The following is a 24,879-nucleotide window of genomic DNA, read 5'->3' on the forward strand; positions in this document are numbered from 1 at the left end:
AATTAGAGGTGTTCATCACTGCACTGCACCCAGCAAGGCTTATTATTTTTGACTACCACCTAGTATTGTTAATATGAATGAAAACATTATATATATGATTATCCCTATTATAATTCCTTTGAGTTATGTTGGACATTAGGGTGATGTAAAGGAAAGAGCATGGAATAGTTCTAGGTTTCTCATTTAACTGCCTGGGTTAATTGTGGTGGCATGAATCAGGCTAGGGAAGAAGTGATAAAGACCAGGTCTAAGGTTGGAAGGGAACATGAGTTTTGTTATTTAAGGCATCCATGGACTGTGGAGAAGATGATGTCTATTGGGTGTTGAATGCAAGGTCTTGTGTATGGTTTACAAGACCTCAAGGGTGTTCCCTGCTTTATTCTCCAGCTGTTACCCATGCAGCCTCTGCATTAGCCACATCTGATTACTGTCTCATCTGTTTGCTGTGGCTGTTCCCTCTGACTGGGAACACCCTTTTGTACCTGTGCCCTCCACCTCCTGTCTGAGAACCTCCCATAATAGAGCATTCACTGTCAAACAAATAGCATGGCATGAGTAGCTCAGGATCCGGGCTCTGGACCAGCCTGTTTGGATGTAAACCTCAGCTGCACCCTGTACCTGCTGCAATTTTGGCATTAACCCTGGTTCCCAAGACAATGAGGGTAATATTAGAACCTCACCCAGGACTCTGAGGATGGAATAAGTTATACATTTAAAGCACTTAAAACAGGATGGCACATGTCTTCTAGACATGTTTGCAGTTATCACCTTGCTCTTTTTAAGATAACCCATATGGTCTTCCACTTAAATTTTTTTTTTCTTTTTAAGATTTATTATGGTAACAGTCTTTCCAAATAATGCCAATGTAAAACAAAGCTTGTTCTGGATTTTCCTAAATCTGATCACAAACAAGTTGTTTAAAAGACTTTTCCTTTCTCTCCCTCTACTTTTTACCTCCTAAATCCCCTTTTTGGAGGACTGCTATGAACTGTATACTGCCCATCTTTTAGGCCTGGGTTGTATTTCATTGTTTTCTTAGGCATTTCCTGATATTTGAGCATATGGGATATTTCCAGTTGTTTATTCTAGTAGACCTGTTTGACAGGCTGTTCCCTCTGAGTTCATTGCTTGGGATTTTTCTGAAAAGTGATTTTTTTAGGCAGATTTTATCTTTACCTTTTATTACATTTATCCAAATATTCCCTAAAATATTTCTATAATATACCAAGTATATTATTATTATAAGTGCTAACATAGGAAATTTAAGAATGTATGCATAATGATTTAAATGTTCTTTTTAAGCTTATGAATATAAACTATAATATACCCCCAAAATTAATAAGCTAAAAGACATGAAATTTAACTTTTTCTAAGATATAATTATTATAATTTGAAACCCTGGGAAACTGGGAGCATTGGCACATGCCTATAGTCCCAACTACTGGAGGCTGAGGCAGGAAGAACTCAAATTTAAGGTCAGTTTCAGCAACTTAGCAAAACTTTGCTCAAAATAAAATGAAAAGGTCTAGGGATGTAACTTAGTAATAGAGCCCTGGCCTAGGAATAGCCAAAGCTCTGGATCAGACCCCTAGTACCACAAAAACAAAACTGACTTGGAATATATAAAGTATAGGCCTACTTAATCCTAAATTAAAGCAATCAGTTACTTTTCTGACATAATTTAATTTAGTTCCTAGGGGGGAAAAAAACCCTATTAATAAAATCATTAATCAGATATTTTTTTTTTGGGGGGGGGGGTACCAAGGACTGAACTCAGGGGCACTTGACCCACTGAGCCACATCCCCAGCACTATTTTGTATTTTATTTAGAGACAGGGTCTCCCTGAGTTGCTTAGTGCCTTGCCATTGCTGAGGTTGGCTTTGAACTTGCGGTCTTCCAGCCTCAGCCTCTCTAGCTGCTGGGATTACAGGCATGTGCCACTGTTCCTGGCATTTTTTTTTTTTTTTTTTAAGAATGAAAGGAGTAGGATTTAGTATTCAGGTGTGTGGAATAGAAACAGAACTCTTGCAGGGGTGAGAGGGGAGCCCCCTAGGGGTTGTCCTTGATGGTTTCTTTTTGATGCGATTCCCTTCCCCTTTCACCGTAGCATATTTAAAGACTATTTCACAGCCATTATAATTACTGTAAATGCCAATGTAAGAAGTTTTAGAGTTTATAATTATGCAAATGTCCTTTTCTAAAAATGTTTAATTAGATCATAGAAAATTCTGTACCATCCACTGCACTGGTTACCTGAGAAGCTGGCCTCCAGATATGGTTGGAATGGAAGAGGAGAGGGACAACAAGAAAGACAACAGTCATTTTACCTGCCTCGTTGCCATTGGAAGATTGCATCCGTATATTGTCCCACAGAACAGTGGAGAAATTAAAGTGAAACCAACTGAATTCATAACACGGTTTGCAATGAATGGAAAATTTGTGTACGTAGACCAAAGGTAAACATTTACATGATATAAAGATGTGGCATTCGATGGGGTGTTTGAGGCTATGAAAGCTGTAGTTTAGTAGTACTGCTGGGTTTTTTTTTTTAAGGCTTCAGAGCAGGGAATAAAGTTTAGGTGAGACAAGGGTACGGATGTGTCAGTAAATTTGTTCAAACAAAAATGTAAATTGGGAAAATATTTGTTAACCAGTAATGCGGAGACTGGGCCTGGCTAGTGGCCACAGTTTTGATGGGGAGTAGTAAGGGCGCTCCTGGGGTTGGGTGGGGGGCTGTGTCCGTGTGACTGTTCTGGTGTGCAGCCCTAGTCCTGGCTAGAGCCACCAAGGGCAGCCTAATAGTCACTCATCCCCAAGGCCACAGCCCCGCTATTCTGACCACAGCTGGGCCTCCCATGTTCTGGGAGGGAGTGCACTCACCAATTCTGAAGTTTGTTTTCAATCTTAAAACCAGGGCAACAGCCATTTTAGGATATTTGCCTCAGGAACTTTTGGGAACTTCTTGTTATGAATATTTCCATCAAGATGACCATAGTAACCTGACTGACAAGCACAAAGCAGGTACGCTGTGCCCTGAGCGGAGTACTTTTGGGGTGATTTTTTTTATTACAGCTTCAACTCTGAAATTTCTCCTCCTGTGAAATTAGTAATGTGAATCATTCTTCAAGGAATTGATTTTTATGGTGACTTATACTTATTGGCTATTACTTTATTAATTCTTAATTACTATTTAGTTTTTAATTGTATCTAATTTTATTAAATTTTTAAATTTGTTCTAATTAGTTATACGTAACAGTAGAATGCATTTTGACACATTGTACACAAATAGAGCACGACTGCTCATTCCTCAGGCTGAATGTGGTGCAGGGTCACTCTAGTAGTGTAATCATACACGTATGTAGGGTAATAATGTCTGTCTCATTCCACCATCCTTCCCTCCCCTCTGTATAATCCAAAGTCCCTTCATTGTTCCCTCCCTCTCCCCCATTATGGATCAGCATCTGCTGATCAGAGAAAACATTAGGCCTTTGGTTTGGGGGGATTGGCTTATTTCATTTAGGATGATATTCTCTTGTACTATCCATATCTACAAATGCCATAATTTTATTCTTCTTTAAGGCTAATATATGTACCACATTTTCTTTATCCATTCATCTGTTGAAGGGCATCTAGGTTGAATCCATAGTTTAGCTATTGTCAATTGAACTGCTGTAAACATTGATGTAGTTATATCACTTAGTATGCTGATTTTAAATCCTTTGGGTATAAATCAAGGAGTGGGATAGCTGGGTCAAATGGTGGTTCCATTCCATACTGCTTTCCAAAATGGTTGCACCGATTTACAGTCCCACCAGCAATGTACGAGTATACCTTTTCCCCCACATCCTTGCCAACACTTATTATTGCTTGTATTCTTGATAATTGCCATTCTGACTGGAGTGAGATGAAATCTTAGAGTAGTTTTCATTTGCATTTCTCCAATTGCTACAGATTAATTTTGTTAAATTTTTAATTTAATATTTAATTTGATTAATATTTATTAATGTTTTTTCTTGTTAAGTTCTACAGAGTAAGGAGAAAATATTTACAGACTCATACAAATTCAGAGTGAAAGATGGCTCCTTTGTAACTTTAAAAAGCCAGTGGTTTAGTTTCACTAATCCTTGGACCAGAGAACTAGAATATATTGTGTCTGTCAACACACTAGTTTTGTAAGTACTTTACTTTTAAGACCTTCATATTAATTTCAAATGGATGCAATTTTTCCCCCTAAATATTTTCAGTCTGCAGTTGGTAGAATCCATGGATGCAGAACTTGAGGATGCAGAGGGCCCGCTGTGTTCTGAGTTGTTCATTGGCAATAGTTCCCCCAATTAAACTAAAAGTTTGCTCTTTTGTAATGTACTTTTGCTTGGTGTAATACATGATGGTAAAAGCATTTATCTAGGCATTTCCTTCCTACCCTTCATGATCTTGTCTTGTCCTTAAACAGCATGTCATTTTGCATGTACATCCTCTCAGTCTGGGTGCCACATGTGACTGAGTGGGGCTTGCCGGTGAGTGAGTAGAAATCCAGCCCAAGTGTTGCTAGGCAACACTGTCTATAGCTGTGTCAGCCTGAAGGAAGAGCCCACTTTTCCTGACTGGCAACAGTATGTTCCCATGGCCCTGTTCTAAGTTTTATTGTTTTTCTACAAGTTTCTCTTTTATGATGCTATAAGGTTTTATTAGACCTATTGATTGATTGATTGATTGGGTATAAGGGATTTGAACCCAGGGGGGCTTAACTACTGAGCCGCATTCCAACCCTTTTTATTTTTTATTTTGAGACAGGGTCTTACTAAGTTGCTGAGGCTAGCTTTGAACTTGCAATCCTCTTGCCTCAGCTTCCCGAGCTGCTGGGATTTCAGGCGTGTACCACCATGCCCAGATATTGATTTTATTATCTGCAATATTTGGTATATAAAAAAAAAGCACCAAAAATTTATCTCAAACATTCCCTGTCACCATTTCAGTAATCTTTGCCTTCTTATCACTAGGATAGGAACTGAGAATTTGTTGCTGTGAGACCATATACTTAATAGGGCATTTGGTAATGGCCCTGATAATTAGCACATCAAATACCTTGATGTGGTGATATTAACAATATGTACATTAACATGTACATAAAACATTAAATGGGCCAAGAATTGACAAATCAAATGCATGGAGCTTAATGTAGTTGTTTTAACAGTTTTCTTTATCTTAGGGGGAAAAAATCACCTGTTTTTTCTAAATTCTAGGGGGCATAGTGAGACCAGAGGAGCATCATTATTTCACTGCAGCTCTCAATCATCAGAAGGTAAGTTTAGGTTTTAGTTGGTGGAAGACTTGTTGCTAAGACCATTAAGACTATTACTTAATAGTATTATGCAGTTACTTTTTTTTTCTGTCTTGGGGAGGGGAAAATTTCAAGGTGAAATTAGAAGACTTCTATGGGTGGCTTATCGGCATCCCAAATTTGGGAGTAAGTTCACAGGGAAATAGGTATCCCCTTGGAAACTCCCAGGAGTGCCACCATGTCCCCTTTAGAATGCCCACAGCACTTTGTTCACACTTCGGTTACTGCCTTCATTGTGTTTCCATGAGTTGTGCACCTGTTGGGCTCCCCCTGGCTTCAGGAGCAGGAATAATGTTTTAACAGCCTTCCCTGGCAGCCAGCATCATCCCTTGTCTGTTGTGGTGCTTGTTAAACATCTGTTGCAGAAATTATAAGTATTAAGGGCAGCTTTTGCTTATCTGTTACCATATTTCACCACATAATTATCACGACCTCATTAGCATATATTCACAAGGATTCCATGCATCCTAATGTTGCACCAAAAACAGTTTAGTAATGAATGATTTTTAAGTAATACCAGCACAATTTCTATTTTTTTTTAAACTTTACATAATGGTGGCACCCCACTATTTTGCAAAAAAAAATTTGGCATAAAATCTGTAATGATTATTGGTGAAATATGGTAGTTTTAAACCACAGGGTTGTACTAATATATTTGTGTAATAAAAATATTAGGAAATATGAGAAATAAAGTAGTATTTCTCAGACCTTCATATGGAGATGAAAGTAGGAGGAGAAAGAGAACTAGAAAATTATTGAATTGAAAGTTATTAACCATATGAAAAATTGTGGTATATATGCGTAATAAGAATTGTAATGCAAAAAAAAAAGTACATGTATAAAGACATGAATTGGTGTGAACATGCTTTATATACAATGATATGGAAAATTGTGCTAAGTGTAATAAGAATTGTAATGCATTCCACTGTCGTGTAATTTAAAAAAATAAAATCAATGAAAAACAAAAGAAAAAGATCTGGAAAACTGGGGGAAAAAAAGAAAGTTATTAATCAAAGTTACATACTTTTTAAAAGTCTCAGTTGAATTATTTTTCTTTTGCTGTTGCTTAGAATCCCCTAAGCAATCTTGCATCCATGTGCCTGGAATGTCTACTGGAACTGTACTTGGCGCTGGCAGTATCGGAACAGACATTGCAAACGAAGTTCTGAATTTACAAAGGTAATGTTTTATTGCTGCATATATTTTCACAAGTAAATTTATCATTTACAAAACCAATATACAAAAATCAGTTTTTCTATAAGCAAATAGGCAGTTTACTAACATAATGGAAGAGATTAGCACTAGAACAATATTTTAAAAAATAAAATATTTTGTTACAAATTTTTAAAAAATATTTCTTAATTGTCAATGGATCTTTTATTTAATTGATTTATTTATATGCAGTGCTGACAATTGAACTCAGGGCCTCACACATGCCAGACAAGCACTCTACCACTGGGCCACAACTCCAGCCCTATAGATTTCACAAGAAGTATCCAGGGCTGAGGTTGAGGTTTAGTTCAGTGGTAAACTATTTACCTGGCATGTATAAGGTCCTGGGTTTGACCAGCACCATCCAAAATAAAATAAAAAAGAAAAGTTTCCAGACCTACATAAAACAACCACTACCTTTAATATTTACAAAGATACAGAAAAGGTAACTCAAATAACTTTTATGACATAGCTGTTTTTCATTGTGAAAATTTGATATAAAATGTAGTATCCTTAGACTGAATCCAGTCAAAAATGCTATCATGCATTTATTTTTGGAATTTGACAAATGACACTAATTATATTAAAATGTCTAGAAAACTTCAAAACAAAAAAAAAATAAAATGAGACTAACCCTGTCAGAGACTAAAAAATGTTTTAAAGCTGTAATCACTATATTTTGGTATAACCCACAAATAGATTAATGTAAAAGATTAGTTTTCCAAAATAGACTCAACTGCATATGGAAAGTTACTGTATAGTAAAAGTGGCTTTTTAAATCAGTAAGTGGAAATAAGTCATACTGTGCAGCAAGTTTAGTACATAGATGTAAACTTTATAAGAATTTATATATTAAAACTTTTTATAACTACTCTTTATGCTATAAAATTCTTCGTATATTAATATATTCAAACTATCATGAAATGAACATTTTCCAGTTTGATTTATCTTTAACTTTGTTATATGAACTTTTATAAAAATGTATGTATATATTAAACTTTACATAACTGCATATTAAACTTCATAGTATAAAAAAGTTTTAATAATCAAAATTAAATTTTTAAAAACATTAGCAGACATGAAGAGAATATAAAAATCAAATGGCTGAGAAACTTTAAAAATTACTCATCTCTACTCAGTTAAATATACACATATTAAATTAAATGAGGTTGGTACTTTTTTCACTTAGAAGATTATCAAATATTTGAAAGTTGATACTCAGTATTGGTGAGAGAATGAGAAAACAGACATCATAAGGTGTGTGAATGTATATTAATACAGTAACTTTGGAGGACAATTAGACAATATTCATCAAAAATGTAAATGTATATATAACCTCAGACTTACCAATTCTACCCCAGGAGCACATTTTCTTAAACATCTATATAAAGACCTATGAGCAAGACTATTTTTTTGCTTTACTATTTGTTAAATATTTATTACAACCATAATTCATAATTCTTGGTATATCCATATAGTAAATACTCCGAAACTGTTTAAAGATGGGTAGCTCTATTATGCTAATATGGAAAGATTGAAATGTATATTAAATAGCAAAAGGCACAGGAATAGAAAAAAAAGAATAGCATGTAGAATAAAAAACTTGTATGAGGAAAAATATGTGTATATATGTGGATATGTGTGTATGCAGGTTCATAATTGCCCACTTAAAACCCTTGGGACTACGTGTTTTGAACTCAGAATTGTTTAGAACTCAATTTCTTTGGATTTTAGAAAAATCGTGTTTGGGCACTGGGGCTGTAGCTGGGGCTGGTAGAGCACTTGCCTAAAGCACACATGAGGCACTGGGTTCAATCCTCAGCACCACATAAAAATAAATTAATTAAATTTTCAAAAAAGAAAAATATGTTTGGGAATTCCCACCCACTCCCCTTTTTTAAGGGTTATGTGTAATACCTCCAGAGAACACTTGTATCATGGGCAAGACTACAGTCATTTGCATCAGTATTTCTGCCATGAGAGGTAGGTATGGATTAAGTGGAAAAGTGGGATATGCTTCAAAATAATCCTAAGGGCAAAAGGGAAATAAGAGCTTGTGGATATACACATTCAATAAGATTAAGAAAGAGTTATTAAGTATTGAAGCTGTTCGGGTGTACATGAGATTTCCTCATACCATCTCCTTTTTTTAATCTGTTGGAAATTTTCCATACTAGAAGATAAAAATACGTTTTTGGAGTGAAGCATGTAAATAGTTATTAAATAACATAAAATGGAATTTTTAAAAAATATCAGTCAAGATTAGATTTTACTGAGTTCAGATTTTGCTACTAAATGATTTTAGAAAAATCTTCCTATTTTCAGGGTGTTTGAGATTTTGCAGTTACAGAGAAGGAACCTCTGAGTCTATAATATAATATATGGCAATATGAAAAATTTGTTCAAACTGGCTACCTTTCATATTTGGGACTGGGTATTAGGTGACAGTAAATATAAAAGAGTGATATTTTTATCTTTTTATTTTTTATTTGACTTTGTACAATTTTAATTTTTAGCAATTTTTAAGAATTTTGAATTGAAAAAAATCACTACTGAGACACTTGCCATTTGCCTTTGATCTGCCTATTTAATGAACAAATACTTATTGAATACTTAAACTGTGTACTATGTACTTTAATAATTCAGTTGTAAAACATGTTTCATCATGTGCTTTGATCATAAATCTCATCATAAACATACAATGTAAAACTGATTTTACCACATAGTACATGATTAGTTGCTCAAATGTGTGGTTTGCATTTTTGGCATCTAATCCTAGACTGACTTTCATTACAGGATCCAAGTTTCCTTCCCATCTTAACAACTCAGTGACTTAGGCAATGGAAAAGACATTACTGGATCTGGATGTGCATTTTATTTTTTACCCCTTTTAAATGTACTTTTTATTAGCATTAAATATGGGCACATTTAGCGCAGCTATCACCACTACTGCCAGAACTTTTTCATTTTGCAAAACTGAAGCTCTGTATACTCTTTTTTTCTTTTTTTTTAGAGAGAGAGAGAGAGAGAGAATTTTTTAATATTTATTTTTTAGTTTTCGGTGGACACAACATCTTTATTTTATTTTTATGTGGTGCTGAGGATCGAACCCAGCACCCCGCGCATGCCAGGCGAGCGCGCTACCACTTGAAGCTCTGAACTCTTTAAGCAAAAACTCCTATACCCCCTTCTTCTAGTACCTGGCAACCACCATTCTATTTTAGGTCTATGAATTTTATTACTCTGAGTACCCTGCGTGTGGAATTAGACAGTATTTGTTCTTTTGTGACATGATGCTTTCAAGTTTATCCATATTATAGCATGTGTAAGAATTTTCTTTTAAGGCTGAGTCATATTCCATTGTATGTGTGTACCCCATTTTGTTTATCAGTGGATGAATAGACTCCTGGGTTGTTTCTACCTTTTGGCTATTATGAGTAATGCTGCTATGAACATGGATATACAAATATCTGTTTGAGTCCTTGCTTTCAATTCCTTTGTGTATACACCCAGAAGTAGAATTGTTGGACTATCTGGTATTTCTTTTTTCTTTTTTTTTTTTTTGAGGAGCCACTGTACTGTTTCTGTTACACCATTTTACATTCTCACCAGCAACGCACAAGAGTTTGAATTTCTCCACATTCCTACCAATGCTTGTAATTTTGTTTTGTTTTTGATAATAGCCATCTTAATGGATGTAAAGTGGCATCTGCTTTTGGTTTTGATTTGCATTTATCTAGTGATTACTGATGTTGAGAATTTTTTTTTCACGTGTTCATTGGCCCTTAGTCTCCATTCTTTGGAGTATTGTCTATTCAGGTCCTTTGCCCATTTTGTAATATGGTTGTTTTGATGTTGAGTTTGTACAAGTAGCTTATATATTCTGGACATTAGCCCTCAATCAGATAAATTATTTGCAAGTATTTCCTCTCAATCTATGGTTTGCCTTTTTGCTGGGTTTTTTGTTTGTTTTTTTGCACAAAAGTTTTGTTTCTGATGTCCAAATTTATCCACTTTCTTTTGTTATTTCCTTTCTTGGTTTTGGGTGTCATATCCAAAAAAAAAAAAAAAAAAAATTGGTGCCAAATTCAATGTTATGGAGCTATTCCACTATTTTCTTCTATGAATTTTAGAGTTTGAGGACTTAAGTTTAGTCTTTGATGTTTTTGTACTGTCTAAGGTAAGAGTTTAACTTCATTCTTTTGCATGTGGATATCCAGTTTTTCTATAATGTTTATTGAAAAGACTACCCCTTTCCCCCATTGAATGTTCTTGGCACTCTTTTTGAAAATTGCTTGACTATGTTACAGGGACATCATAAGTGAAAATAGAGCCATGTGTTAACAGTTGGGTTCTGTCAGAAAGTTCACGATACAGTAGGGAGGGCATTTCTATATGGTGGCACCTCAGTTAATGTATAAAGTGAGAAGGAAAAACATGTTAGTTTCAAAGGACAAGCACATTCAATTGAAAGAGAAGCTGGTTTGATGAGCAATGAGGAGTTCTCATTAAGGTAAAGTAGAGAAGGGACTTAGATTTGTTTTTGCAGAGGACTAATATGAAGACAACCATGATTCAGAACATTAATTTGGAAGTGAACGGCATGAGGGATAGGATATTTTTCTTCATTAATGCAAGACTAAGTGAGCAGGTAGTGATTTTAAAATATGAACCAATAGTGATGTCAGCAAGATGGCAGAATAGGACTTTAAGTGCCCTTTTCCTTTCAGAAACATTAACACAAACAACTTTATGCTCATGAAAATACCATCACAAGAGCTAAAGAATCCATGTGAGGGAGGGAAGAGTAAAGTGAGCACTCAGCTTCACTGTGGACATCAGCATAGGCCTAGCTCTATGAAATCTGAAGCCAGGCCTGTCCTCAAGGCCCCATGCCCTAAGATTGCACCATCAACTCAGTCTCTGGTCTTGATGCACCCAGAGATTAGATCAGGTCTTCTTCAGTAGACCCTGGTCCTGGGCCAGTATCCATGGGGCAAGGCTCTACAACTGCCAATATGGACCTGGACTCTAGAACTACTCCAGCGCTCAGCTGACCCCTGTATACTCAGGCTCTGAACTCATCCCCATGAACCCAGGACTACACCAGAGAGCTAAATATACCCTTCAGAACCAGGATCCTGGCCCAACCACATGGACCAGGTTGGCGTCTTTAAATCTGGGTACCAGATTCACCCTTCTGCTGACCCAATCCCAACCAGTCTGCTTGAGGACCCTACAGGCAAGCTTGCCTATGGACTCTGCTAGATATCATCCCCATTCCCCAGAATCTCTACACAGGCTAACTGGTGAGGATCTTTCTCTGCCAAAGCCAGTCTGTAAAGACTTTGGAATAGGGGTCTACTTCTTCAAATGTGAAGGCACCAACACAAGTCCATAAGGATCATGAAAAAAGTCAGGGAAACAGAACACTGCCAAAAACTCTAAAGAAATGGAGATCGACACGAGCTATTAAAAAACACAGACAACTAAATAAAATCGGGAAAACAACAAACAAAATGAGAAATTCAACACAGAGAATCCATAAATGGGCCAAACAGAAATCTTAAAGCTAAAGAATATAAAGGCAGAACTGAAAACTTCCATAGAGAGCTTTAGCAACAGACTATGAAACAGAAGAGTAAGTGACCTTGAAGATAGGTCATTTGAAATGACCCAGTCAGAGGAACAAAAGAAAAAAGAGTAAAGAAAGCCCCGCCCCCGCGCGGCGCTGCGGAACCGGAGCTCCGGGAGGCGGCGAGGCCAGGGCTGCAGGAGCCGGCGCGGCGGCCTCAGCAAGAGAGGTGGGGACCCAGCGGACCACGACAAAAGCGCACAGGCAGCCGGGCCGGGCCGCCACGGGAGAGCGGCCGCAGGGAAGCGGGCGGGAAGCCGGGCGGGAAGCCGGGCGGGCAGCGGACAGCCGCCGAGCCGCGGAGCGACATGGTACTGCTCAAGGAGTATCGAGTCATCCTGCCTGTGTCTGTAGATGAGTATCAAGTGGGGCAGCTGTATTCTGTGGCCGAGGCCAGCAAAAATGAAACTGGCGGTGGTGAAGGCGTGGAGGTCCTGGTGAATGAACCTTATGAGAAGGATGGTGAGAAAGGCCAGTACACCCACAAGATCTACCACCTACAGAGCAGGGTACCCACATTTGTTCCAATGCTAGCCCCAGAGGGAGCACTGAATATACATGAAAAAGCATGGAATGCCTACCCATATTGCAGAACTGTTATTACAAATGAGTACATGAAAGAGGACTTTCTGATTAAAATTGAAACCTGGCACAAACCAGATCTTGGCACCCAGGAGAATGTGCATAAACTGGAGCCTGAGGCATGGAAACCTGTGGAAGCCATATATATAGACATTGCAGATCGAAGTCAAGTACTTAGCAAGGATTACAAGGCAGAGGAAGACCCTGCAAAATTTAAATCTGTCAAAACAGGCCTCGGACCCTTGGGCCCAAATTGGAAGCAAGAACTTGTAAATCAGAAAGACTGCCCATATATGTGTGCATACAAACTGGGTACTGTCAAGTTCAAGTGGTGGGGCCTGCAGAACAAAGTGGAAAATTTTATACATAAGCAAGAGAAGCGTCTGTTTACAAATTTCCACAGGCAGCTGTACTGTTGGCTCGATAAGTGGGTTGATCTGACCATGGACGACATTCGAAGGATGGAAGAAGAGACGAAGAGACAGCTAGATGAGATGAGACAAAAGGACCCAGTGAAAGGAATGACAGCAGATGACTAAAGCCACCCCTCCCCCTTCTGCACTTTTCGCAAGACAGTGGTCAACAGGAAGGCCCAGCAGCTCCACCCTCCTGAGTGACAGGCCATCTTCAGACGCAGCCTTTCTGTGCCCATTCTTCAGGCAACTTTCAATTCTTTACTGTAGCTAATTCTAGATGCCCTTTAATATTGTGAACAAATAGACCGTCTGGTATTACGGGAGCCTGTTCCTCTGAGATATGTGGTGTATAGGCTGCTGTATTTACATCTCCTCCCTCTCTCTCCATTGTGTTCTGCCCCATTTCTGGGTATGCCCCCACCTTAATTTCCAAGTGACATTTTTAGTCTTCAAGTTAGTTGCCTTTTGTGATGTGGTGATTTAAGTTCATTTGTTTTCAGCCTTGGGATAAACTGAGGTATTTTGCTTCCTGGGCAGATCCTTGAAATTTTGAATGCTCACCTGGGGAGAGAAGATGAGTTAGAAATACAGTATCCTCCCCTATTTCCCCCACCTAGTTCCACAGAATAGCAATGTGGCTTCATAACTCTTACCTCTGTTCCCAGTTACCCATTGTTTCAATGTACTAAGCACGAAGGAGGTACCCAAGGCCCAGATTCTGTTTAAAGAAAATTTAACCCATATAATAATCATTGCATCTCTGGCCACTGTTCTTACAAACAAGCGTGATTTCTTGGTCTTTCTGTTGCCCACTCTGTCTGAATTTCTCTGCAGAGCCTACAAGACACCCTGGTCACCTTTCCACCTGGAGGGAATTGTCCGGCATGGCTCTTAGAATTGAATCTGCCCCATAGATACCAATCCATCTGACCCCTGAGGAGCCAGCTCTAGGCTCCTCTTCCCTTTTGGGCTGGTGCTGCCACTCAGCAATAATCCTCTTTTCTCTATGCTTTCTTTGATCCCTGTCCTCTGTCTTTGAGGCTGGTTAGGATGCAGAAGTCCTGATCTTTTCATGCTGCACAAAATGAGCATGCAAAAATTCCCTCCTCCCCCAGCAGAACATGTACCCTCTTGTCTTCAATCACTGGAAAAGAATTTGGGAATCATGAACTCAGCTTGTCCTGCCCATGCTGAGTTCTGTCCTGGACAATCAGAAGCAAGCACTGATCGTAGTGGAAGAACTCCACTAAAGTAGACTGGTGAACAAGTCCAGGCTCCAGGGAAGTAGAAATTGCTGAGTGCTTCCCAGTTCCTTGACTCAGCAGAACCTGAGTATGCCTTCTTGATGGGAGAATATGAGATAGCTATGGTGTCACCTGACATTTCCCAAGCCTTGTGAAGTATGTTGGCCTGAGTGTGCAGTGACCCAAACCCATACTAGCCTGGGTCCCTCTGCTAATGAGAGAAACCAAATCTGTTTAGAATGAGAAGTGGGAAGGGATATTTTATCCTTAAGTTTTGTCTGTGTGTTTGCCTTACTCATTTCTAAGTGCAATAATGGAGCATCTCACAGATTGCACCTGTGATATCCTCCTGACAGATGCTTCCCTGTGGCCCTCCTAGGGCAAGGGTGGACAGATTCGGATCCCTTAGCATGGTTAGCTCTGACCTTCATTGAGATCCCTTTGGGACCAGGAGATATCTCATTATAGGTACCTTCCTATGTATTAATCTCCTCACCTTGTAGGGTCTTTGGTAATGGACCTGGGGCATTTCAGCTGGTGATCAGCATCTCAACTGCTAGGAGCATGTATTGGATTGGATTGGAAAAGTTGAAGAGAGACATTCCTACAGGAGAAAAATTTAAATGTTTTCCTGCAAGCTCTATATTAGCTATTAATTATATTTGTGCTTAAAGATTTTTCTTCTTCATTCATCCATTAGGTGAAGTCCAGGTGTGGGTTTTCTTGGGAGAAACTGAAACTCTAAGTAGACAGTTGTTTATGTGGTGTGAGGATCAGCAGATGTTAGCCTCCTTTGTTCAGTTCTTTGAGATCTACACTATCACTTCAGCTCTGGTGGGGGCTCACTCTTCGTTTGCCTTTTCTCTGGCTTCTCCCACTTCTACCTGTTGCCCTGTTTGAAAGCATCTAAATGAGCTGAGCTGGAATTTCTCAAGATCAGCCTAGATCTGGGGCTCCTGCCCACACAAACAAAAGGAGGGATGTCTCTTTCTAATCCATCCCTATGGATGATGTTGCTGCTGGGCAACAGTGTTGGCTTCTTTTAAGTGGCCCCTTCCTTCTTTCCTTCTCCACCCCAAAACTGATGAGCACTCAGAGGGGCTTATGATGAGCAAAGGCTTAGCTCCAGGGATTACACCTGCCGCTGTGCCATGCCCCTTCAGACCAGCTGCTTCCATTAGATTTCCAGGGTCTTAGTCCCAAATGAAAGCAACAATGCCTCTACACAAGGGCTGCTGGGCCTCCTCATTGAGAGAGGTCAGGGACAGGGTCAGTATTGTGGGCACGTATATATCTTCCCATGTTCTCCTTTCACAGTCCATACCAGGACTCCCTGACTTATTTTGGTTGGTTCCTAGTGCTCCTTCTTTTACAAACTACACTTTGTAGAACTGATTAGATTACCTTGTTTATTTAATGTGAGTTTGTGCCTTTTTGTCTCAATCTTCCAATACAGGTATATTGTGGGAAAAAAGCAGTCTAATAAAATCCTAGGCAGAGAAAAAAAAAAAGAGTAAAGAAAGCCTATAGGACATGTGGGACACCATCAGGTAAATGTATTTACATGTTATGGGAGTTTCAAAAGGGACTGAGAAAGGGGAAAGTGATAATTTTATATATATATATATATATATATATATATATTTTTTTTTTTTTTAATTGTAGATGGACACAATATTTTATTTATTTATTTACGTTTATGTGGTGTTGAGGATTGAACCCAGTGCCTCACAAGTGCTAGCTAGGCAAGCCCTCTAGCATTGAGCTGAAACTTCAGTCTTGGGAAAGCAATCTGATTTAAAGAAATGGCACAAAATACCCAAACTTAGAGAGAAAAATGAACATTCAGATCCATGAAGATCAAATAGAGTAAATATAAAGAGGTGGTCACTGAGACATATTTAATCAAATTCTAAAAATCAAAGACAAGGAGAACTTTTAAAGCATAAAGATAAGATGTAACTTGTCATAAACATGGGAACCTCCTTAAGACTATCAAATTCCCAACAGAAAAATGTAGTTCTAGAACTAGTGAGAAGATATCATCAAAATGCTGAAAGGGGGAAAAATATTGCCAACCAAAAATACTATATATAGGAAGTCTGTCCTTCAGAAATGAAAGAGGGAGAAGGATTTTTCCAGACGAAAGCTGTGGGAGTTCATTACAAGACTTTCTTTACAAGAAAGGCTAACCAGAGTTCTTTAAGTTGAAATGAAAGGACATTAACATAAAAACATGAAAATATAGAACTCCCTATAAAGAATATAGTCATTCAGAATATTTTAATACGGTGATGTGGTACACAAATCACTTAACTCTAGCATAAAATTTAAAAGACGAAAGTATTAGCAAATTATTATAACTAGTTATTGTTAACAGATATATGATAGACAAAAGAAAAATTATGGTACCAGTGACATAAAATGGAGGAAAGAGTATAGAAGTTTTGTATATGGTTGAAATTGCCATCTAAAAATGACCTGTTATAAGATGGTTTTGTAAACTTCATGGCAAATACAAAACCTATAGTAGGCACATAAAAGATAAATCAAAATATGTCACCACCAAAAAAAGAAAAAGAGAAATCAGGTCATAAACAGTGAAACACAGAAGCTACAACACAGAAAACAAATGGCAGAGTAAGTCAGCTATCAATAATTACATGTAAATGGATTAACTCTTCACTCAATGATATACAGTAGCTCGAATGGGTTATAAATGAGATCCAGCTCTATGCTGCCCACAAGAGATTAATTTTAGCTCCAAGGAGAGAGGCTGGCCATGAAGGGATGAACAAAGATTTTTTTCATGCCAGTGGTAACCAAGAGAGCAGGAGTGGCTATATTCACATCAGACAAGATAGACCTTAAGTCTAACACTGTGACAAGAGACAAAGAAAGTCATCATATAAATAAGTCACTAGATCAAGAAGATACAACAATTATAAATATTTATTCACCCACCATCAGAGCACTTAAATAGGTAAAGCAAATATTGATGAAATTAAAGAGATAAATTGCATTAATAGTAGGTACCATAGTTTTAGCAATGGATAAAGGCATCCAGACAAATAGTGAAGACACAGGGCACATGAACAACACCACTGTTCACCAAATTGATCAAACAGACATATAGAGAACATCCCATCCAACTGCTGCAGACTACATTGTTTTCAAGAACACTTGAGTTATATGGTAGGCCACAAAACAAGTCTTAGAAATTTTAAGAAGACTGAAATAAATCATATATCAAATGTATTTTCTGAACACAGTGGTATGAAACTTGAAATCAGAGGAAAATTTTTAAATTAACAAATGTAGAAATTAGGCAGTGTATTACTAAATGACTAATAAATCAAAGAAAAAATTCTGGAGACAAATGAAAGTTTAAACACAGCATACAAAAATATATGGGATGCAGTAAAAGCAATTCTTAGGGGAAATTTTTAGTGGAAAATACATATTAAGGGGGAGAAAAGAATATATCAAATAACCTAGCTTGATACCTCTAGGAACTAGAAAAAGGAGAGCAAACTAAGCCCAAAGTCAGCAGAAGGAAATTATTGGAGCAGAAATAAATGGACATTTGAAAATTAGAAATCAAATGAAACTAAAAGTTGGGGTTTTGAAAAGATAAAACCGAAATATCTGTATCTAGACCAAGAACAAAAAGAAGACTCAAATTATGAACAATGACAACATGGATGAACCTGGAGGGCATTATGCCAAGTGACATAATCCATACACAGAATGAGAAATATAATGTATTCTCATTTACATACAGAATCAAAAGAAAAAAAGGTGGAATAAATAGAAACAGCAAGTAGAGAGCAGAGTGGTAGTTACCACAGGCAGGGAGGGGAAGGAAATGGGGAGAAGTAGGTCAAAGTATATATATTAGCATTTCTGTAGGTGAATAAATCTAGAGAGCTAATGTACAACATGAGAACATGAGTTAATATCGTATCCTAAAAATTTGCTTAGGTTTTTTGGTGCTGAACACATACACAACTGGAGCTGCATATATCAAAAACATTATACACTTCAAATATATACACTAAAAAATAAACTAAAAGTTATAAATGATATTAATACTGATACCAAAGGAATACAAAGGACAATAAAATACTGCTTTGAACAATTATATACCAACAAATTGGATAACCTAGAAGAAATGGATTAAGTTCCCTGAAACATACTATCCACCAAAACTAATCAAGAAGAAATAGAAAATCTGAACTGACCAATAAAGATAAGGAGATTAAATCAGTAATACAAACTCAGGACCTGATGGATTTACTATTGAATTTTACCTGACACTCAAACAATATTAATACCAATCCTTCTGAAATTCTTCCAAAAAATTAAGAGGAGGAAACACTTCCAAACTTGTTTTATGAGATTAGCATTACCCTTATACCAAAGCTAGATAAGATTACCACAAGAAAAGAAAACTGGGTCAGGATATAACTCAATGGTAGAACACTTGCTTCATATGTATGAAACCCTTGATTCAATCCCCAACACTACCCACAGAAAGAGAAACAAAAAATTAAAGGGCAATATCACTCATGAACATAGATGCAAAAATCCTCAAAATATACTAGCATACTGAATTCAACAGCATATTAAATGTGTCATACCCCATAATTGAATGAGATTGATTCCTGAGAAGCAAGGATCATTTAACACATGCATAGTCCATAAATGTGATATACCACGTTAACAGTGAAGGATAAAAATCATAAGATCATCTCAATAGATGTGTAAAAGGCATTTGATAAAATTCAACATCTCATGATAAAAAATACTCAAACTATAGAAGGAATGGAACTAAACTTAATAGAGTCCATATGTGAGAAGCCCATAGATCGCTGAATGGTGAATATCTGAAAACTTTTCCTCTAAGATTGGGAACAAGATAGAAATGCCCACCACTCTTACCACTTCAATCCATATAGTGCTTAAGTCTGATCCAGAGCAGTTAGGTAAGTAAAAGATGTGAAAGGCATCCAAGTGGGAAACAAAGAAGTAAAACTGTCTTTTTGCAAATGACAAGATCTTATATGGAGAGAACCCTGAAGACTCCACCAAAATTTTCTTTAGAATAAACAAATTCAGTTTCAGGATATAAAATCAGCAGTGTTTCTATATATTTACAATGAGCTATCTAAAAAGAATTCAATAAAACAATTCTATTCACAATATCTACCAAATACAAAAAACCTTAGGAGCAGTTTAACCAAGGACATGGAAGATGTGCACACAGAAAACTGTGAAATGCTGGTGAAAGAAATTGATGATACAAATAAATGAAAAGCTAGGTGAGTGGATGTTCATGGTTTGAGACAATTATTATTAAAATGTCCATATTTCCCAAATAAATCCACAGATCCAGTGTTATCCCTATCAAAATTCCAATAACATTTTTCATAGAAGTATGAAAAAATCTAAAATTCATAAAGAACCACAAAAGCTATCTTGAGCAAAAAGAACAGAATGTGATACATTATACCACTTGATTCAAAAATCAACTATAAAGCTTGAGTAATCAAAACAGCATGTTACTGGCATGAAAACAGGCTCAGAGCAATGGATCAGAACCAGGGACCCAGAAGTAAGTCCACTCATTTATGATCAATTGTTTTTTGACCAAGTTGCCAACACTCAATAAAGGACAGTACCTTCAATAAATGATGTTGAAAAGCTGATACCCACCTGCAGAAAAATGAGATTAGGCTCTTGTCTCACACCATATACAAAAATCAAGTCAAAATAGATTAAAACACATGAAACTATAAAACTACTAAAAGAGTAAGCAGAAGAGAAGCTCCATGACATTGGTCTGGACAGTGGATTTTGAAAAGGATCCCCAAAGCACAAGCAACCAAAAGCTAAAATAGACAAATAGGATTTTATCGAACTAAAAACTTCTGTGAGCAAAGGAAACCACAGGGTAAAGAATGGGAGAAAATATTTACAATTCCAATATCTGACAATATATTAAAATAATATTAAAACAGACAAGGAGCTCAAACCTCTCCACAGTAAGAAAACAACTCAGAAGCAAGGATATAGATAATGCTCAAAGGACATACAGATGACCAATACATAAGAAAAAATGCTCAATCTCACCATCATCAGAAAAATATAAACCAAAACCACAATGATATCACCTCAGTCCAGTTAGAATGTCTATATAATAAAGATGAAAGACAGCAATTGTTGGCAAGGATATGGAGAATGTTGGTGGGAATCTAATTGCAGCCATTATTGAAAATAGTACGGAGGTTCCTCTTCAAATTAAAAATAAAACTTCCATATGATCCAGCGATCCCACTATCAGATATATCCAAAGGAAATGAAAGCAGTATCTGTACCCCCACAATTGTTGCAGGATTATTTACAATAACCAAAAAATCAACCTAAGTGTCCATCAGTGAATGAAAAGAACTGTGGAATACTATACAGGTATACAAAGGCATTGTAACCCTGTCGGTTGCAACAACATGAAGGAAAGATGTTATTTTAAGTGAAATACCCAGGCACAGAAAGACCAGTGCTGCATGATCTCACTTATATCTGGAATCTAAATAAAACTGATAGAAGTAGATTGGTGTATGAGGGATGAGGGTCAGGGAGATGTTGGTCAACGGGTACAAAGTTTCAATAAGAGGGTAAATAAGTTCTGGAGATCTGTTGTGCAAAATGGTAACTATGTAGTTAATAGTAATGCACTAAATGTATTTGAAAACTGCAAGGTGAGTGGATATTAAGTGTTCTTACCACAAAATAGGTATGAAATGAATATGTTAGTCATCTTCCAATGTATACCTATATCAAACATTTTGTAAATCAGTTATACTTTAATAAAACTGGTGGAGGTGAGGGGGAATGAAACCACAAAATGAAAAGCTGGCTGAGCTGCATGCATGGACTGTCCTTTGGAAAACCCCCTAGATGCATCCCCAATCTTTCCTTCTCATGGTTTTGCGACCTAAGGCATTTTATTTCTGTTTTAGTTTCTTCCTCTGTAATTTCTTACCAACGTTCTTAGGAATACATGAAGACGTAAAGTTATGTTTTTGCCATTCTCTTCTCTGTGCTATGTTTCATTGATTCTGTGCCTGGGGATTATTTGGGATAAAAATTATATTTCTCACTTGAAAATGATTATAGAATGTTAATACTCTTTGATTTTCTGTTTTGGCATAAAATCTTCATGAGGACTGATTTTTTTTGTGTTTTGTACTAGGGATTGAACTCAGGGATGCTTAATAACTGAGCCACATCCCCAGCCCTTTTTAAAAATATTTTATCACTGAGTTGCTTAGGGCCTAAGTTGCTGAAGCTGGCTTTGGACTCGAGATCCTCCTGCCTCAGCCTCCCAAGCTGCTGGGATTACAGGCATGCACTACCAGGGACAGTGTGAGGACTGATTTTTGACACAAGTAGCTGATTTACACTGCTCTCCTTTTGTTTTTTTGCTCTACTATTATGTGGCAGGTTTACTCAAAGGCTTTGTTCTAGAGCTTGACTTCTTTTTTTACTGTGTCTTTCAGCACTCCACTTCAAAAGTAACTCTGGCACTGAACAAGTCAGACTGATTGGGAAAACCTTTATGGCATTCAGCCTCAAGTTCCTTGCTGTATTTTATGTATTCAGAGACAAAAATATGCAAATTTCTCCTTAAAATATGTAAATAAGGCATATGTTTTATGTGTCACTTTCTAAAGGTTACAGTCTTCGTCCTTTGATGATTCAAGTCCAACAGAGCCAATGAGAGATAATCACACTGTCACGTGCAGGAATGTAAGTACACTCAAATGACAATGTTCACGAAATCAGTGAATGATAAAATTTGCTCTTTGATTATTTCTTTTGAGAAAAGAAACCATCCTGTAAAAGAAAATGAACTCTTTCTTGCCACTCAATGGTTTTTAAGATGCATCAAAGTTTAGAATAATGGTTAAGGATGAAGTTGTTAGAATACCATCTGGGTCCAAGCTGTGACTCAGACACTTACTGCTATATAGCCTTGGGTTTGTTACTTAAACTCTGTGCCTCGATTTCCTAATTTATAAAGCAGGGATGATAATATATCCCCTGAAGGAATGTGAGAATTCAGTGGTTTAACACAAAAACAAACTCTTAAAACAGTGTTGGCACATAGTAAATGCTCAATTAATGGTAGCTGTGATTATAGTTAGGTTCTAAATTGGTAGATTACATGTATTCCTGTGGTTTGAAAAAGATAAGCCATAAGAAAAAAAAAAATTTTGTGCTGGGGATCAAATCCAGGGCCTCATAAATGCTTACCACTGAGCTACAGTCCCAGCCCTGCTATTTCATTCAATTAAACATACACTAGCTAATTGAAATGTCTTGGTGCTTATACAAAAATGACTAAACATAGTACTCAACTAGAAGATGAAAATACAATATAATTCTAATATGATACAAATAACAAAAAGCTCTAAAGTAAGTATGTAAACTAGGTAGTAGAAGAATATGAGAGAAAAGAATTTATATATGACCAGGGACAAAAACCTAAAAATATAAATATTATATAGAATTTGTGTAAGAATCTAAGTCTTCTGACCTGTTCATTCATTTGTTCATGCATTTAGCAAATGAGGCAATATGCTAGGAAACAGATTTAAGTTATTGTAAGAAAATCTCCAGTACCATACTCTATATAGGCTTTTTGTAGATAAAATACATCAACCTAATACAACAATACAGACCAATGATTTGTGAGCTACATTGAATATTAGATTGTGTTGCATGGAACAGTCTAAAACTTTTTGGTAAAAGGATCTGCTCTAATCTGTTCTGCACTCTAAAGTACTATTGCCCAGTAATTTCACAAGAAGTATAGGTTTGCCATCATTTTTTTTTAACTGAGATGACTTTGACACAAAGAATTTGTGGTCATAAACTTTGCCTTCTTCTTGTAAAATTTTTCCTTATAGCATATACCTTTCGTTGTGGTTTGAGGTGGTGGCTTTAGAGCCTAGTGGCCTTGGTTTATTATCATGGCCTCAACACCTTGAGAAAGATAATGTATTTTTAGACTTCAGATCCTCACATTTGAGAAATGAAATGGAATGATGCCCATGGGGTGCTTGCCCTGTAGCACTCAGTAAGTGCTCGCTGCCAGGGGGCCGTGGTGCTGGTGGCAGGTCCCTGTCTGCCGACTGCCAAGGGGTTTTTATCTCACTCAAGTGCAAACCTAACTATGTATTATTCTGTGTTTTGCAGATGTCAAATCAGGAGTTGTTTTCACTGAGTCCTTCAGAAACAGGGGAGCTGGAGACAACCAGGCAAAGCCAGAGCACTCACGAACCTCTCCTCAGTAAGTTGTCTCTGGCATCAGCCGGCCACGTTAGTTTTCCAGAAACTTCCTCTTACTCACTGTTTTCAGGCACAGAAGACTTCTGAAGAAGCACACTGTTTTAAAACTAAGATTTTTCTCATTCCAAATTCTAAATAGAGAAACCATACTCTTGATTTTAAAATATAGGTGCCGTGAAGAATTCAGTTGTTATTTCAGTCAGTTTTAGATGTTGCTGAACACATGCAATTTATTTATTTATTTATTTAATTTTTTTATATTTATTTTTTAGCTTTTAGGTGGACACAATATCTTTATTTTACATTTATGTGGTGCTGAGGATTGAACCCAGTGCCTTGTGCATGCTAGGCAAGCACTCTACCACTGAGCCACAACCCCAGCCCAGAATACATGCAATTTAAATACATCTAAGGTATTTCTATGTAGGGAAAAAAATATCCATTCAAGAATCACCAAGAATTTTTTAAAGGATATATATCACAAAAAGAAGTATAAGATTTTAATAAATTGAATCAAAGATTTTCAGACACCCATAACTGACATCACTTTCTAGAAAGCTGAGGCTAAAGAGAATCAAGGGATTTGATTCAGCTTCACACAGAGAACCACATAGAAATCATCTTCAATTCTATTGTACTTAGAAAGATATCCAGAAACCAGTTAATCTTTATCTGTGTTTTAACCCTTAATTTCTAGAACCTCTTTCTATCTCTAATTTGAATGGTTCTTCTATATATCCTTTTTCAATTAGAAATCTGGTTACCTACCTGTAAGAAAATTTCAGATTTTTTGAAAGATAACACTTTTGTCTCAGTCCTTTGCTTTTAGCCTTAAACAAATGGAAATCTTTCTCAAGGCAGATGAAAGTTAAATTTGTCCTTACAGGCACGTACACCCAAGGCCCTAACACTTTGAGAGTCTGTTCCCTTTAGCAGTACCATCTCCTATTACAAAGCTTCTGTACATTGGATGAATCAAATGCAACTTATCTAACATCAGATTGTTATAAAAATAGGTGACCTATTTAAAAATACATCAGGTTTTGCCAATTTTAGACCTATGCTTCACATTCTGAAAGTACCTTGGATGA

At 37.0% G+C, this 24,879-nt stretch overlaps 2 protein-coding genes across 4 annotated transcripts in view; both read left to right on the top strand.

Moving 5' to 3' along the window:
• Positions 1-24,879, top strand: part of Bmal2 (basic helix-loop-helix ARNT like 2) — a 76,148-nt gene that overhangs the window by 46,675 nt on the left and 4,594 nt on the right. For 2 of the 3 annotated variants that reach the window (XM_046436300.2, XM_046436298.2), the window contains 7 exons: positions 2,217-2,457; positions 2,916-3,022; positions 4,023-4,173; positions 5,245-5,303; positions 6,413-6,521; positions 22,168-22,243; positions 23,696-23,789. In XM_046436300.2, the coding sequence (XP_046292256.1) occupies positions 2,217-2,457; positions 2,916-3,022; positions 4,023-4,173; positions 5,245-5,303; positions 6,413-6,521; positions 22,168-22,243; positions 23,696-23,789 (837 nt within the window). The remainder of the gene's footprint in view (positions 1-2,216; positions 2,458-2,915; positions 3,023-4,022; positions 4,174-5,244; positions 5,304-6,412; positions 6,522-22,167; positions 22,244-23,695; positions 23,790-24,879) is intronic. The other variant, XM_046436299.2, reaches the window with a different exon arrangement.
• Positions 12,425-15,950, top strand: LOC124087417 (phosphatidylinositol transfer protein alpha isoform-like). The gene has a single exon (XM_046436301.2). It carries the CDS (start codon positions 12,498-12,500, stop codon positions 13,308-13,310), a length of 813 nt encoding a protein of 270 aa, XP_046292257.1. The 5' UTR covers positions 12,425-12,497; the 3' UTR covers positions 13,311-15,950.

Source organism: Marmota monax, unplaced genomic scaffold (assembly GCF_021218885.2).
Source record: "Marmota monax isolate L192 unplaced genomic scaffold, Marmota_monax_Labrador192_F-V1.1 WCK01_AAM20220418_F8-fsc00012, whole genome shotgun sequence".
NCBI lineage: Eukaryota > Metazoa > Chordata > Mammalia > Rodentia > Sciuridae > Marmota > Marmota monax.

Coding starts and splice junctions, on each gene's coding strand:
- LOC124087417 (XM_046436301.2), top strand. CDS start 12,498: ATGGTACTGCTCAAGGAGTATCGAGTCATCCTGCCTGTGTCTGTAGAT.